At 35.0% G+C, this 14082-nt stretch overlaps 1 protein-coding gene across 1 annotated transcript; it reads left to right on the forward strand.

Moving 5' to 3' along the window:
• The first annotated feature begins 1542 nt into the window (after positions 1-1542).
• On the forward strand, positions 1543-12382 carry LOC120078558 (50S ribosomal subunit assembly factor BipA). The gene is made up of 19 exons (XM_039032835.1): positions 1543-2021; positions 2219-2293; positions 2731-2881; positions 3293-3361; positions 3722-3894; positions 4014-4151; positions 4462-4587; positions 4668-4766; positions 5053-5173; positions 5487-5550; positions 5705-5759; positions 5829-5953; positions 6486-6559; positions 9644-9693; positions 10437-10523; positions 10644-10694; positions 10778-10861; positions 11453-11503; positions 11896-12382. The coding sequence occupies exons 1-19, from the start codon at positions 1668-1670 to the stop codon at positions 11977-11979; spliced, it is 2031 nt and encodes a 676-aa protein (XP_038888763.1). The 5' UTR covers positions 1543-1667; the 3' UTR covers positions 11980-12382.
• The last annotated feature ends 1700 nt before the right edge of the window (positions 12383-14082 follow it).

Raw genomic sequence — 14082 nt, forward strand, 5'->3', positions numbered from 1 at the left:
AGAACTTTGTCGGGCTTCCAATGCACAAGCGTTGGAAATAGCGGGGCCACTGATACTACTACAAGTATGGGCTTATGACCAATTTCCAATTATAGCACCACAAGTCCAGCTACAGATCATCGTCCACTTAGTTCCAGGTATTATTTCATTTATATATTTATTTCGTTACCATTTTAAGTAAGGATATAAATTAATTATATTTATTTTATAATTTTAGATGGAATGGTATATTAGTTGCCTCTAAATAGTCAGCAAATATGTTGCTTGTGTACAGAAAAATATTTGACATGCTGATGCATAATCAGGTAGCAAATGTATATATAAATGAATATTTAAAACATTTTAGATGTATACTTATTATTTTTTTTGTCAGATTATTTGGACGCAATACACACAACAGATTTGGTCTTCCTTACCTGATTATTGTCGTGATGGTGAAGACATCTGGTTGGTTGTTAACCCTCTTATATGCTTCCATATAGTAGGGTGACATCATCCAGATCGTGAGACAGTTTGGTCTGCGACAAACGATATCTTCATTGTCTTATACACTCACAACACTACACTAGATCGATTTAAGAGGTAAGCACGACCAAGATTGGCGTTGAATCCATGCGGAATATTTATCCTACTGGCATGGACGACATGACCGTTGTGCACAGGGATAATTAACAAATGGGCCAGCTATATCAGACAACTATTTTTCCTAGTACAATTTGATCACGAGGCGATTTATCACACCTGACGATGCGTACTATTACTGCATGGTAAGAGATTTAAAATCAGACATTTTCCACATATATGATATGAATATTGTTTAATATATATATATTTTTTATTGTACAAAATAATTTTATCGGTGATGTTTAACCCATATTCGGTGCAGAATAACTTACCAGAATTGGGTCCAATGTGTCAGCAAACGTTGGTCAACGTAGAAGGTATTATTCAACAAACAAGACGACTCAATGTTGCTGACACCGATCGAAGACGTATTCGTCGTAGACGACAACGACAATAGGGTGAACCTAATTTAGAGGGACACGAAGACAACCTCATGAGGGGTAAGGGTCAAGGGGGTTGTTTTTAAATTTCATGTAAACTTTCATTTTCAAATTGTAAATTAAAGAACTAATTGATGACATATTTTTTTAAATATGGGTGCAAGATGTTTTCATTATAGATTAAATATATAATTAAAAGGAATTTGTGGACCAATTCCTAAAGTTTTAATATTGTTGTACATCTACAATTAAAAAAAATAGTCAACACTGTTTGAAAAAAAAGAAAAAAAAGACAAGCAAATCGTGGACTGGACCCATGAGTTTGCATCTGTCCGGTCAACCAGCCAGCCAACATGGTGATTAAAAGTACTCGTGTACCGAGTACACGAGTTTGCCACATGGGAATTGTGTACCCCATACACGATTTCACTACATTATTTTTTAAAAAAATTCTAGTATATGTTTTTTATTTTTTATTTTTTAAGCAATATATTTTTTGTATTGTTATTTAATTGTTTTATAGAAATATAATATTAGAGAAATGGATTTGGAGAGAGAGAAAGAAAGGAAAAGTGTTAAACCCTATCAAGCAACTTCCACCGTTTGTAGTTTACAATCGCCGGAAGCTAAAACCTCTTGAAAGCTCTGCCGTTTCCGGCGGAAATGGCCGGTCCATTGCTCCGTCATCTCTGTTCATCATCTCGTAGATCCATATCTTCCTCTTCTTTCTCCTCTTACCATCCTAAATCTCATATTATCTCACCATCATCCATCTTCCCGAATCTCCTCGCGCGCGCCTTTTCAGCAGCCACTGCCACTTCTGCTGCTGCCGTTTCACCTAGCAGCGACCTTGATCCGAGCCGACTTAGGAACGTGGCTGTGATTGCTCATGTTGATCATGGAAAAACAACACTCATGGACCGTTTGCTCAGGCAGTGTGGTGCGGATATACCACACGAGCGAGCTATGGATTCGATCAATCTTGAGCGTGAACGAGGCATTACCATAGCGTCCAAGGTAATTTCTGCTAATTTTTTTTTGTATATTTGTTGTTTTTGTTAGCTTGTAGGAGGATTGTGCGATTGATAGACGTATGAAGAATTTAGGAACGATTGAATGGGTTTATCTTATCTGATACAATTTCAAATTTATTTGGTAACTGCGTATCAATGGTCTGATTGATGGGGATAATTTTCTTTTTTTTTTTTGGGCAGGTTACTTCTGTTTCATGGAAGGAAAATGAGTTGAACATGGTTGATACGCCCGGTCACGCAGATTTTGGTGGAGAAGTATGTTTCCATTTCACCAACGACTGGAACTTAGATTTGTACATTTAGTCAAGCTTAGATTCAGGATGTGAAGTTTTCATTTTTATTTGATCTCATATAATGATCAGTTATGTTCAGACGTTCTGTTTTTGGAATCTATAAGAAAGAAAATTCAAAAACTCTATCATAAATGTGATATGCATAGTTTTATTACTTTAATTACCTACTCGATGCACAGTGAATTTTACAAAGCTTGGTTCTTCATATCTGCTCAACTTGTCACCATGATTGTCCATGTCCTAGCATCGAAATAGGAAGTCCTAGATTTATTTCCATTTATTCTTCTGAGCGTTGATTATCAGAGAAAGAAACACAATCTTTCTCCAACTGTCTATGAAATTCTTGGAGTGCAGTAAATCTTACTACTACCATACACAACTTGGGTTTATCTGATGTAGGTTGAACGTGTTGTTGGAATGGTTGAAGGTGCAATTTTAGTGGTTGATGCTGGTGAAGGTCCATTGGCTCAGACAAAATTTGTTCTTGCAAAGGCCTTAAAGTATGGGCTCCGACCTATTCTTCTTCTGAACAAAGTAGACCGACCATCAGGTATTTTTAAAAAAAAAAGTATACCTCTTTAATAGAACAGATGCTTGAGATGCAACTCCTGCTTTTTCCCCCCATCCAAAATATCACCCAGATTGAATATTTGACCTATATTTTCCTGAGAAGACATATCTAGAGAGACTTTGGATAAACTAAATCAATAATTGAGAGGCAATTTACCAGAAGAATAACAGGTTAATTGGTTATATAAATTGTGTTTGCTCCTTATCATGATGAGATATTGACATAAAAGTAGGATGATCTTTTATCTATTTAGTCCTTTCATGCATTATAATGTGGTATTTATCTCAGTCCTTTTTTAACTCCCTTGCTTGTTTCCAGCTTGTCAAGTATTGTTTTGGTAATTAAGGTCAGAATCAATTGTAGTGACTACTCCAATATTTACTGATGCAGTATCTGAAGAGAGGTGTGATGAAGTTGAGAGCTTGGTATTTGATCTATTTGCAAATCTGGGCGCTACAGGTACCTATAAAGAGTGAAGTCGAAATTTCTAAACTGCAACTTCACCTGTTGTGGCCATAACTTATTTTCTAATGAGTAGTGTTGTTTGGAAATGGTTTCAAACAGTTCTGTTTTTCTATTTTCTATTTTATATTTTAAATAACAAAATTCAGTCATCAGTGAGTGCATTAAATTTTCTTTACAATACCTCTTATTTTCTTTTCATGTGAATTCATAAATGACCCATTTTCAGAAAACAAAGGTGTACAGTGGTTCACTTTTCAACTACTGTTTTGAAAATATATATAGAAATCTTTCTCCAAAAATTTTTCAAACAGACATTTAATCCTAAAAACTAATTCCACTATAACTTTTATTTAGAGGAGCAGTTGGACTTTCCTGTTCTTTATGCTTCTGCTAAAGAAGGGTGGGCTTCTGACACTTTCACTAAAGATCCTCCTAGTGAATTGAGAAATATGTCGCAGTTGCTTGATGCCATTATAAGACACGTTCCCCCTCCAGCAGCAAAACTTGATGAACCCTTTCAGATGCTGGTAGGTGTTAAAGCATCGCATGATTTTTGCACTTAGATTTTTCAGTTATCTTCTAGCCTTTGTAGATATAAATTATATTCTTCCATAAAATTTACAACATATTTGATACTGCCTTTTAGGTTTCTATGATGGAGCGGGACTTTTATCTTGGACGAATATTGACTGGACGAATTGCTTGCGGTGTCATCCGAACTGGTGATAGAGTTCATGGACTCCGAGTCAAGGATTCTGGGGTTGAAAAAATTGAAGAGGGAAAGGTTTGTGATTTCTCATTTTTATACAACTCTTAAAAACGGTTAAAAGTCGGATTTTAGTGCTTGTTGGACGAAAATTTCTTGAGCTGAGTATGATTTTGATAACTTGAATCTGTTTGTTGTTTGGATGGGCACATGTAGGTTTTAAGACTAATGTAGGGTATCTTACCTTAGTTATATGTGTATTTCTTATTTATTATTGTTCTTCGAAGTGATTCTTTATATGAAAAGAGGTTCTACAGAGTTATTCTTCACATTCACAGTGATTGATATCAAACAAAATTTTGAGAACTATGTCAATCATGTTTTGTAGGTTGTGAAATTAATGAAAAAGAAAGGTACAACTGTCGTTCAAATTGATAGTGCTGGGGCTGGCGATATAGTGTCAATGGCTGGGCTGGCAAATCCTTCCATAGGCCATACTGTGGCTAATGTTGAAGTACGTTGTTTACATTCCCTTTATCTTAAGAGTTTATGTTGTGCTTCACTGATGTTTTCCTTTACTCTTGTATCTTCCAGGTTTTGGATGCTTTGCCTACTTTTGAATTGGACCCTCCTACTATTTCCATGACTTTTGGTGTTAATGATTCTCCACTAGCAGGTCGTGATGGTACACATGTGAGTTCTTTGTTGAAATTTGGTATTATCAGCCTTATAGTGATTTTACATCATCAGTGTTTTTTTTAGTACTACTGTATCCTTGTATTTAGTTTACTTGCAATTGCAATAGTGGGAGGGTGTATGTGTATCAGTATCACAGTTTGCCGGTATTTTATAGTCATATAGCCTATGTTTTCCTACCCCCCCTCCCCATCTTTGGTTGAAATGTCTGTTTGAATCTAAATATTGAACGGAATTAGAAATGATTTGCACTACTCATATACTACTATAACTTTATTTGTAGTTGACTGGTGGAAAAATTGGTGACCGATTAATGGCCGAAGCAGAAACAAATCTTGCCATAAATGTGCTTCCAGGCTTGTCAGAATCTTATGAGGTGCAGGGGCGAGGCGAACTTCAACTTGGTACCCTTCTTTGGAACCTTCCATTCAATGAAATTTCTAAGGCTTAAGGCTTAAGCAAGCAGACACCACTTTTATTCTTATTATAGTTATTGATGAAAGTTCGGTTAGAAACTATGCTTGGTTTCTCTCAATAGCTATATTCATATTAATATTGTTTTTCTTATGAAAGCTTGGCTTAAAAAAAAAAAAAATCTTATTAGTACGGTTATTGTTTTCTGGAAACTCAAACTTTTTAATTTTCTTATTGAGTTGCATGTTATTATTTTTATCAATATTTTAATCCTTCTGAAGCCATATGTGCTTATTTAATCAGGTATTCTGATTGAGAACATGAGACGTGAAGGATTTGAGTTATCTGTTTCACCGCCTAAAGTAATGTGAGTTTACTGATGCTTCTGCATGGAATTATCCATGTAAATCTCATCCCTTGCAATTGTCCCACGTATTTTTATTTGTTTATGCATTACATGAAACTTTCAAAGAAATGGAGAGTACGTAAAATAATTGAGTTGAACTACAATTTTGCATCAGGTATAAAACTGAGAATTCAACGAAGCTTGAGCCAATTGAAGAAGTCACCATAGAGGTAATGTAATTCATGTAATTGTTTCTATTATTTTCTGTTGCAAAATTCAAGCATTGTGATTTGATTCAGGTTAATGAAGAACATGTTGGTTTAGTTATGGAAGCCTTATCGCATAGGCGTGCTGAAGTTACTGAGATGGGTCCAGTCCCAGGAAACATTGGCAGAACTAGATTGTGTTTGACATGCCCATCCAGGTTAGAAGATTTCACGATTGTCCACTTTGGTTTTAACCTTCCCCGAGAATTTTGAATAGTGTTCCTAGCAATTGAATGTTTTAATTGATGATTTAATGGTAGGAAACATAAATACTTGTGAAATCAGCAATGCATTTTTAGACCAACATAATGTGCGGTGAATTGACACTGTCATCAACATAAGGATACCGTAGTCTGTAGATTCTTGAAAAAGTTTATTGAGGGGGATGCTGGCGATTTTAGAACCTTCAAATAAGATTGATATAATTTGGCTCAACACATGTTGCAAAAAAGAGAAGGGTTAACTGTCAACAAATGGGTGTTGCATTGGCTTTATTCATAGTGGTGTTATTATAATATGATGTATCTAAAAAATTTAACTGTATCCCTGGTTAGTACCTCTATCTTTTAAAAAATTTGAAAATATATTTGTTTCCTTTCAAAATTTTCTTTTTGTGAAAAATGCATCCTGATGATGATGGTCTTTGCATTCCATCACACTGAACGACTTTCGTCATCTGGTCTTCCTCAGGGGCTTAGTTGGTTACAGAAGTGTGTTTAGCAGTGATACACGTGGAACTGGTTTTATGCATCGAGCATTCTTAAGTATGTATTTTGAACTTGAATTATTTATTCTTGTGTTATGGTTTTCTGCTGAGAATAACATTGTGATTTACTTGATTTTTCCCCCTAGTATTTCATTACGATCTCTGGTATCTGTTTTTGCACCTTTTCAATTTGACTTAGTGAGCAGGAGTTTAATGAGAGTTATCGACAGAGAATTCTTGGCATCCTAATGTTGCTAATGTTAGGATAATGATTCTTGAAAATCTTTATTCCGTAACATGTTGATACAATCTTTCGGGAAAGGAACTAAACGATGAACAACTTCTTTATTAAATGATAAGAGTCAAATGATACTAATCGGTCGCTTACAAATGATGCTCGATCGTTTACCCAACGCTAAACGATTGTTTACAATCTATTACATGATCGCTCAGTCTTGCTAAACGATCACTTACTAAATCCTCCGCGATCGCTCACAAACTCCTACACGATCGCATATCAATTATTGTTACACGATCGTTTACCAGTTTCTATACGATCGTCTACCTTTTGTTATACGATCGCCTACCAAATGCTACACGATTGCTGAGTTTTACTACACAATTGCCTAGTGGACGTAGATGATGAGCGGCACACTGCGATGGCTTCTCCACGACAGCGTCTTCCGAACTCCCACTCTCGAGAGCTCTCCTTCCTCACTTCTGATATTCAGACTTTGCTATCCTTTCTTTCCGTTTCCTTCTTTTAAATCTCCACTTCTCCCAACGGAATTAGAAGTTCTTCTTAACCAATTCAACCGCCTCTCCTCTATTCTTTCTTTCTTGATATTGCCACATAATTGAGGTTCTATCATTACCTCCCCCTCCACTTTTACCTTGTCCTCAAGGTAAAGCTTTGGTTGTCCACCCCATTTCTTTAGCTGTGTCACATGAAACACTGGATGTATCAACATTGTTGTCTGAAGGATTAACTTGTAAGCTACTGATCCGACTCTGTCCACTGCCTGTTGTGCTCCATAATACTTGGGAGATAATTTCACATTCTGCTTTTGCGGAACTCCAACATCATGTCGCTCCTTGTCAACAAACTCCTTCATTTTCTCTTGAGCTAGCCTTAAATGCTCCTCCAGCTCGCGCAATGCAGCATCTCTGTCTTGCATTTGTTGGCTCAAAGTCCCTTTGGCCGTACATTCCTTTCCATAGTAAATCGACACTGGAAGTTGTCAACCATACACAATCTGAAAAGGGGTCAAGCTAGTAGGAGCATTATATGTAGTGTTACTCCAATAGTTCGCCCAATGCCACCAGTTCATCCATTCTTTCGTTCGCTCACCACAGCAGCACCTCCCATTCATTTCCACACTGCAATTCACCACCCCTGTTTGACCATCCGACCGAGGTTGAGAAACTGAGCTGTGATGGAGTTTGGTTCCCGACAGTTGGAACGACTCTTGCCAAAAGTGATTCACAAACTCCTTATCTTGGTTCGAGATAATGGACTTCGGCACCTCCACAGATCGATACACTTCCATAGTCGTTTCTTGTTTAGTAGTCACGAATCTCCCACAGATCGATCCCTTTCTTGAAGATCGGAATTGGGCTAACATCCTTTTCTTCAAGTCTTCCCAATCTTCAAACGACTCTTTGTTTCTCTCCGAACAGTACCAGTCTAATGCGATGCCATCGAAATTAACAACCGCCACCGTCATCTTCTCAGATTCAGTCAACTTGTGAACTTGAAAATAGCGGTCTGCTCTGTATAACCACGCGTCTGGATCGCTTCTGCCGAACACCGGCATTTCAACTTTCTTGAATTCATTCCGGTCACACATCGCTTCTTCACCGGTGGCTTTCATCATACTATTTGCTTCGCACACATTATGGGTATGCGATCTTGTTACCTCCTCCGTCACCTTTGTCTTTCCCTTGGCCATTTCCGTAACATAAGAAACGAACATTTCTTGACGTTTCTCTGTTTGCCATTCTAATCTCTCAATACTCTTCGCTATCTCTTGTTCTAGTAATTCCAGTTGCTCTTCGAAATCTTTTTGAACCATGCTTGCCCATGTGTTTGCTCTGATACCAATTTGTTAGGATACTGATTCTTGGAAATCTTTATTTCGTAACGTGTTGATACAATCTTTTGGGAAAGGAACTAAACGATGAATAACTTATTTATTAAACGATAAGAGTCAAACGATACTAATCGGTCACTTACAAATGATGCTCAATCGTTTACCCAACACTAAACGATCGTTTACAATCTATTACATGATTGTTCAGTCTTGCTAAACGATCGTTTACTAAATCCTCCGCGATCGCTCACAAACTCCTACACGATCGCTTACCAATTATGATTACACGATCGCTTACCAGTTTCTATACGATCGTCTACCTTTTGTGAGCTTTACTACACGATCGCCTAGTGGAAGTAGACGATGAGCGGCACACTGGGATGGCTTCTCCACGACAGCGTCTTCTGAACTTCCACTCTCGAAAGCTCTCCTTCCACTCTCGAGAGCTCTCCTTCCTCACTTTTGATATTCATACTTCACTATCCTTTCTTTCCGTTTCCTTCTTTTAAATCTCCACTTCTCCCAATGGAATTAGAAGTTCTTAACCAATTCAACCGCCTCTCCTATATTCTTTCTTTCTTGAAATTGCCACATAATTGTGGTCCTATCAGCTAACTGCAGGGATGGATAGTCGTACAAATTAGAGTTTCACGTTTTGTTATTTTCTGAGTTGAATAAGAATTAGTGATATGGAATACTTCGTATTTTAGTGTTGGTAACTCTTGGAGGAATCATGTGCCTGGTTTCCACCCTTGAACTTTATGTTCAAATATCTATTCTAAATACTAATTTTGAGATCCTGAGATCCTTGATTGTACTGTCTTGAACTCGTAATGTTAGTGCCTTAGTTTCAAGAACTCAGTTACTACCCCCCTAAAAATAGTTTCTATCTTTCAAGAACTCACCCTTCTGCTTGTTTGCATATATATATATTCAACTATATACGTTTGTTTAATAACTCTTTTTGATACTCCAAAATCATTTGATTCCATCATTTTTGCTCCTACATGTTCATATTTATAGTTCTAATCCTTGTTATCCTTTTCCAGATTATGAAAAACATCGGGGTCCTCTTGGAAATGTTCGAAAAGGAGTACTGGTATGTTATGCAGAATTTAGTTAAATTACATTAAGTTCATTTTTTCTGTTATGGTCTAGTCTTTGTTTAGGAATTTTTTAAGTGATGTAGTTTTGTTGTACTTATCTCTTAATTCACTGGAGGTGGAATCACAAGTTTTCTGCCTCTAGAGCTGGCATTTTATAGAATGGAGGACTAGTCATAATATGAACTACTATTTTGTTAACTTGGGTATATGAAGGTGATAATCAGGCACATAGGGTCGGATGGAATGAGTCCAAATCATAGTGGCCATCTGTCTAGGATAGGATTTAATATACTATGTAGTAAGGGTAGGCAGTTTTCTTGTGTGAATAGTTGAGGACTGAGGTTGACACATGCTGTCCTGAACACACACAAATTAAAAAAAAAAATTGAAAATCTTGGCATTAGGATGTATGTGTGTATCAATATTAGAACGAAAGAAGTGTTACTCATCCAACCATGCAGCACTCACAAACAAAAACTAGCAATTAGAGTTTGCATTGATCTTTCACTTTGATGAATACGTAATTTCTGTCCTTTTCATATTATGTTTGGCAGAATTGCGTTCCAATTTTTTTTTTAAATTTTAATTTTTTTAAAAATCAATCTTGTGTTATAATCTGACTTCTGTACCTGTTTGATCCGAGCAAAACATGTGGCTTGACTTACTTTCTAGTTTATCTACCCTTTTTTTCTCGAGTTGACCCACATTTTGCTTTTCCTCTCTCTCTTTTGAATAGATATCAATGGGGTATGGAACAATTACATCTCATGCTTTAATGAGTTTAGAAGCTCGAGGAACTCTCTTTGTGAATCCTGGAATGGAGGTTTGTTCAAATATGGCAATTGTGTTTTCTGCATTAACTGAGGCTCCACTTATCATTTCATTGTATAATAATATCTGGGAAATGTTTTCTGTTTAGTTTTACTGATAGTTTCTTTTGCAGACTTATGATGGAATGATTATTGGAGAACATTCTAGGGACTCGGATCTAGATGTAAGTTCAGAACTTTATGTTTAGACTGTTTGATTGAAGTTGTTTCTACTTGGTTTACATGGTAATCAATTTTCTTTTTCCAGGTTAATCCTGTAAGAACTAAAGAACTAACCAATGTCCGTGCTGCCTGCAAGGATGAAAATGTGAAGCTATCTCCGCCTCGACTCGTATGTTATTTCTACATCGACTTTACAATTTTCTAAAAAGAAAATAATAAATATATACATTGACTTTGCAATTTGTCACTCCACGTCTGCAGAAAAAATATAGATCACCTTATCAGTCGTATATAATTAATTAGTCATAGAGTGAAGTATCCAAGATGTGTTATTTATGTACTCTCTGTAGTAAAGTGGAGAGATGTGGGATTCAGTTATAGAAAGTCTTAGGACATGGCTGTTTGGTAACCATTTGGTTTTTTGTTTTTGTTTTTGAAAATTAAGCCTATTTCATCCACATTTCGTATCTTTGTTAAGTATAATGGTTGAATTCTTAGCCAGATTTCTAAAACAAAAACAACTTTTTGAAAGCTACTGTTTTTAGTTCTCAAAATTTGACTTAATTTTTTAAACCATTATTGAAAAGTAGATAACAAAGGAAGAAATTTGGAGGTGGAAGTAGTGTCCATAGGTTTAATTTTCAAAAACAAAAACAAAAAACAAAATGGTTAACAAATGGGACCTCTATTATCTTTTCTTAAGTGTGATTACTAAGTTAGTAACAATAACATTGACATCTAATTCTAAACTTAAATGCAGATGACTCTTGAAGAAGCCATAGGATATGTAGCATCTGACGAACTTATTGAGGTAATTTATGCTGATTTATTCAAATTTTCTTTCCATCTTCATTTACGATTACCTTCAGATATTCTTGCCCATTGACTCAGCCCATGTTACCCTGATGCAAAAAATATATCACTTTTTTTTATTTAATTTAATATTATAACATTTAGGGTCGGACAGTGTTTTTATTTTGTTCTTGTATGGTAACAATGTTTTTGTTTTGTTGTATGGTTATTGACAGAAAAAAATAATTTAATGAGGCAACGACAACTTACCTGCTTTTTAAAAACAATTGAGTCGGCACTCGAAAATATTTATGTCCTTTAATAATCATTGAATACAAATTCGAAATACTTTCTCTAATGGTTATTTGTGTTTTTAACCATTTAACTGTGAATTTGCCTTATTGGATGCAGGTTACACCAAAGGCCATTCGTTTAAGAAAGAAATACTTGGATGTTAACAAGCGCAAGGCCATGAGTAAGAAGCCCAAGGAATGAACTACCTGGCTCAGATGATGCTTCTTAACCTTAATACCTGGTTCGTGTTGCATGCTAAAAATGCCCGGTCGATGAGTTAGTATCGAACAGGTCTCGTTCAGTTCAAGCTAGCATCCATCACCATATCATATTCTTTTCGCCCAACCAAGTTTAGGGGGGCAGAAAAAAATACGAAAAAAGAAATATAGTTCTCTGGTTATATCATAGGATAAACAAGTTCTATGTTTGATTTCTAGAGCTGAAGTTAAATTATAGCATGTTGGAAGTTTTGATAATGAGTAGAGTAGAACATTTATTTTTCTCCTGTATCTATTTGTTGGCCACTTTTCAAATAAAGTATACGGATGAGGCCTACCATATGAAGCAGTAATCATTATCAATAATCCACAATTTTGCAAGAAAATTGCATTAGCTAATTCAATCATATTTTCTTTCCATTGTGAAAATCTTTACAACTTATCTAAATTAAATCTTAATTCATGAATTGACCAAAAAGCTTAAGTTGATAGGTGAAGGTAAATTTAATTATATATCATATGACATTAGTTTTGTGGTGAAGGTAAATTTAATTATATATCATGACATTAGTTTTGTACTAGAGACTAATTTATCCATGAATTAAGTATATATTTGAGTTGTATTTAAATTTGTTGAACAATGTTTAAATCCTTATTTGGTTAGTTGACTAATTGTTTGGACAGATGGTTATGTATATTATGTCAAAGGTTTTATGTTGTTAGGAATGTCTCCTCTTTACTTTCACATATGCTATGAATTCTAAGTGCCTTTTTGTTGTTTTTTTCCTTAAAATAACTGACCATGGAGTCATAAATTTTTATTTTGAGATTTGAAAAGTCAAATTCTTTGAAAGGTCAATATTTAATTTTGATAGGTCAAACTCTTTGGAAGGTCGATATTTAATTTTGATAGGTCAAATTCTTTGGAAGGTCAATATTTAATTTTTATAGGTTTCTTTGATAAAAATTTTAATAAAAGATAATAAGGCTTTTTTAATGAACATGTTTTAATGGTAGGAATTTGTTTTGAAAGGGGATTTTTGGAGTTTCATTATTATTCATTGATTTTTTTTTTTAAGAAAAAGAAAAATAACTAGGAAACAAAAGATATTAACTTTTATAAAATTTTATCTCCTTATTTTTTTTATAAAAAAAACAATGAAGATATTCAAAGTTTCATTCCACAATTATTTTAAAATAAATAAATCTCCAAAATTGATTTCATAAATAACTTTTTACTTTGGAAATAATAATGATTTTTGCAGAAGATTTTACATAAAATTTTAACTAAGAAACATAAATTTTTTAATTCTAAAAAGAACTTTTTCTAAGATGGAAATTCGAGATTCAAGAAGAGAACTTCGAATCCGAATTAATTGGCGACTCAACTTTTTTCTCATAAAACAAATTTGGTTGTTCTTGTTCCGTGTCTCAAACCCACAAAACTGAATAATCTTCACTCTCTCCCTCATTGATTATTAAAATTTCTGGGAGATATTTTGAATGGAATGAAAGTAAAAATTCAATGGGAGGCTTTCAAAATGGAAAAACCGACGGCAAACTAGTCCCGTTCGAGCTCGATCGGTTCGGTTGACTCGACTCAACACTAACCGAGCCGCACTGATTTTTACACGTGGGAAAGTTCTTACTGGTCTTTCTTGGCAATTTTTGTTTTGCATCTTTCCAAGAATGACTGCAGAATGTCTCTCTTCACTTCACTTGCAACCAAAAAACACACCTCTTGAGTTGTACCTTTCCAATCTCTTCATATGTTTCATTACCTTTGGCTTTAAATGTGCTGCTTTTGTTTGAAATCTTGCTAGTTTTTCGTAGAAGCAAGTCAAAGAGATTGAGACGTTGTTTCCTATCTAATATTATCTAAAACGAATCAATTTATTAATGACGGGATGAAACCAAGAAACAATCTTTCACATAGATAACAAATAAATGAGTGCTAATAAGAAACAATCTTTCACATAGATAACTTTAAACTAATATTTGAAACACTTTCATGACTTGAGTTGTTTTTTTTTTTTTTTTTTGTTTTTTTTTTTATTTAAGTAAGTGATCGGCCAAATTGGTCGTT

Source organism: Benincasa hispida, chromosome 5 (assembly GCF_009727055.1).
Source record: "Benincasa hispida cultivar B227 chromosome 5, ASM972705v1, whole genome shotgun sequence".
NCBI lineage: Eukaryota > Viridiplantae > Streptophyta > Magnoliopsida > Cucurbitales > Cucurbitaceae > Benincasa > Benincasa hispida.

Coding starts and splice junctions, on each gene's coding strand:
- LOC120078558 (XM_039032835.1), top strand. CDS start 1,668: ATGGCCGGTCCATTGCTCCGTCATCTCTGTTCATCATCTCGTAGATCC. Junction 4,152..4,461: donor AAAAAATTGAAGAGGGAAAG/GTTTGTGATTTC, acceptor CATGTTTTGTAG/GTTGTGAAATTAATGAAAAA. Junction 11,504..11,895: donor CATCTGACGAACTTATTGAG/GTAATTTATGCT, acceptor TATTGGATGCAG/GTTACACCAAAGGCCATTCG.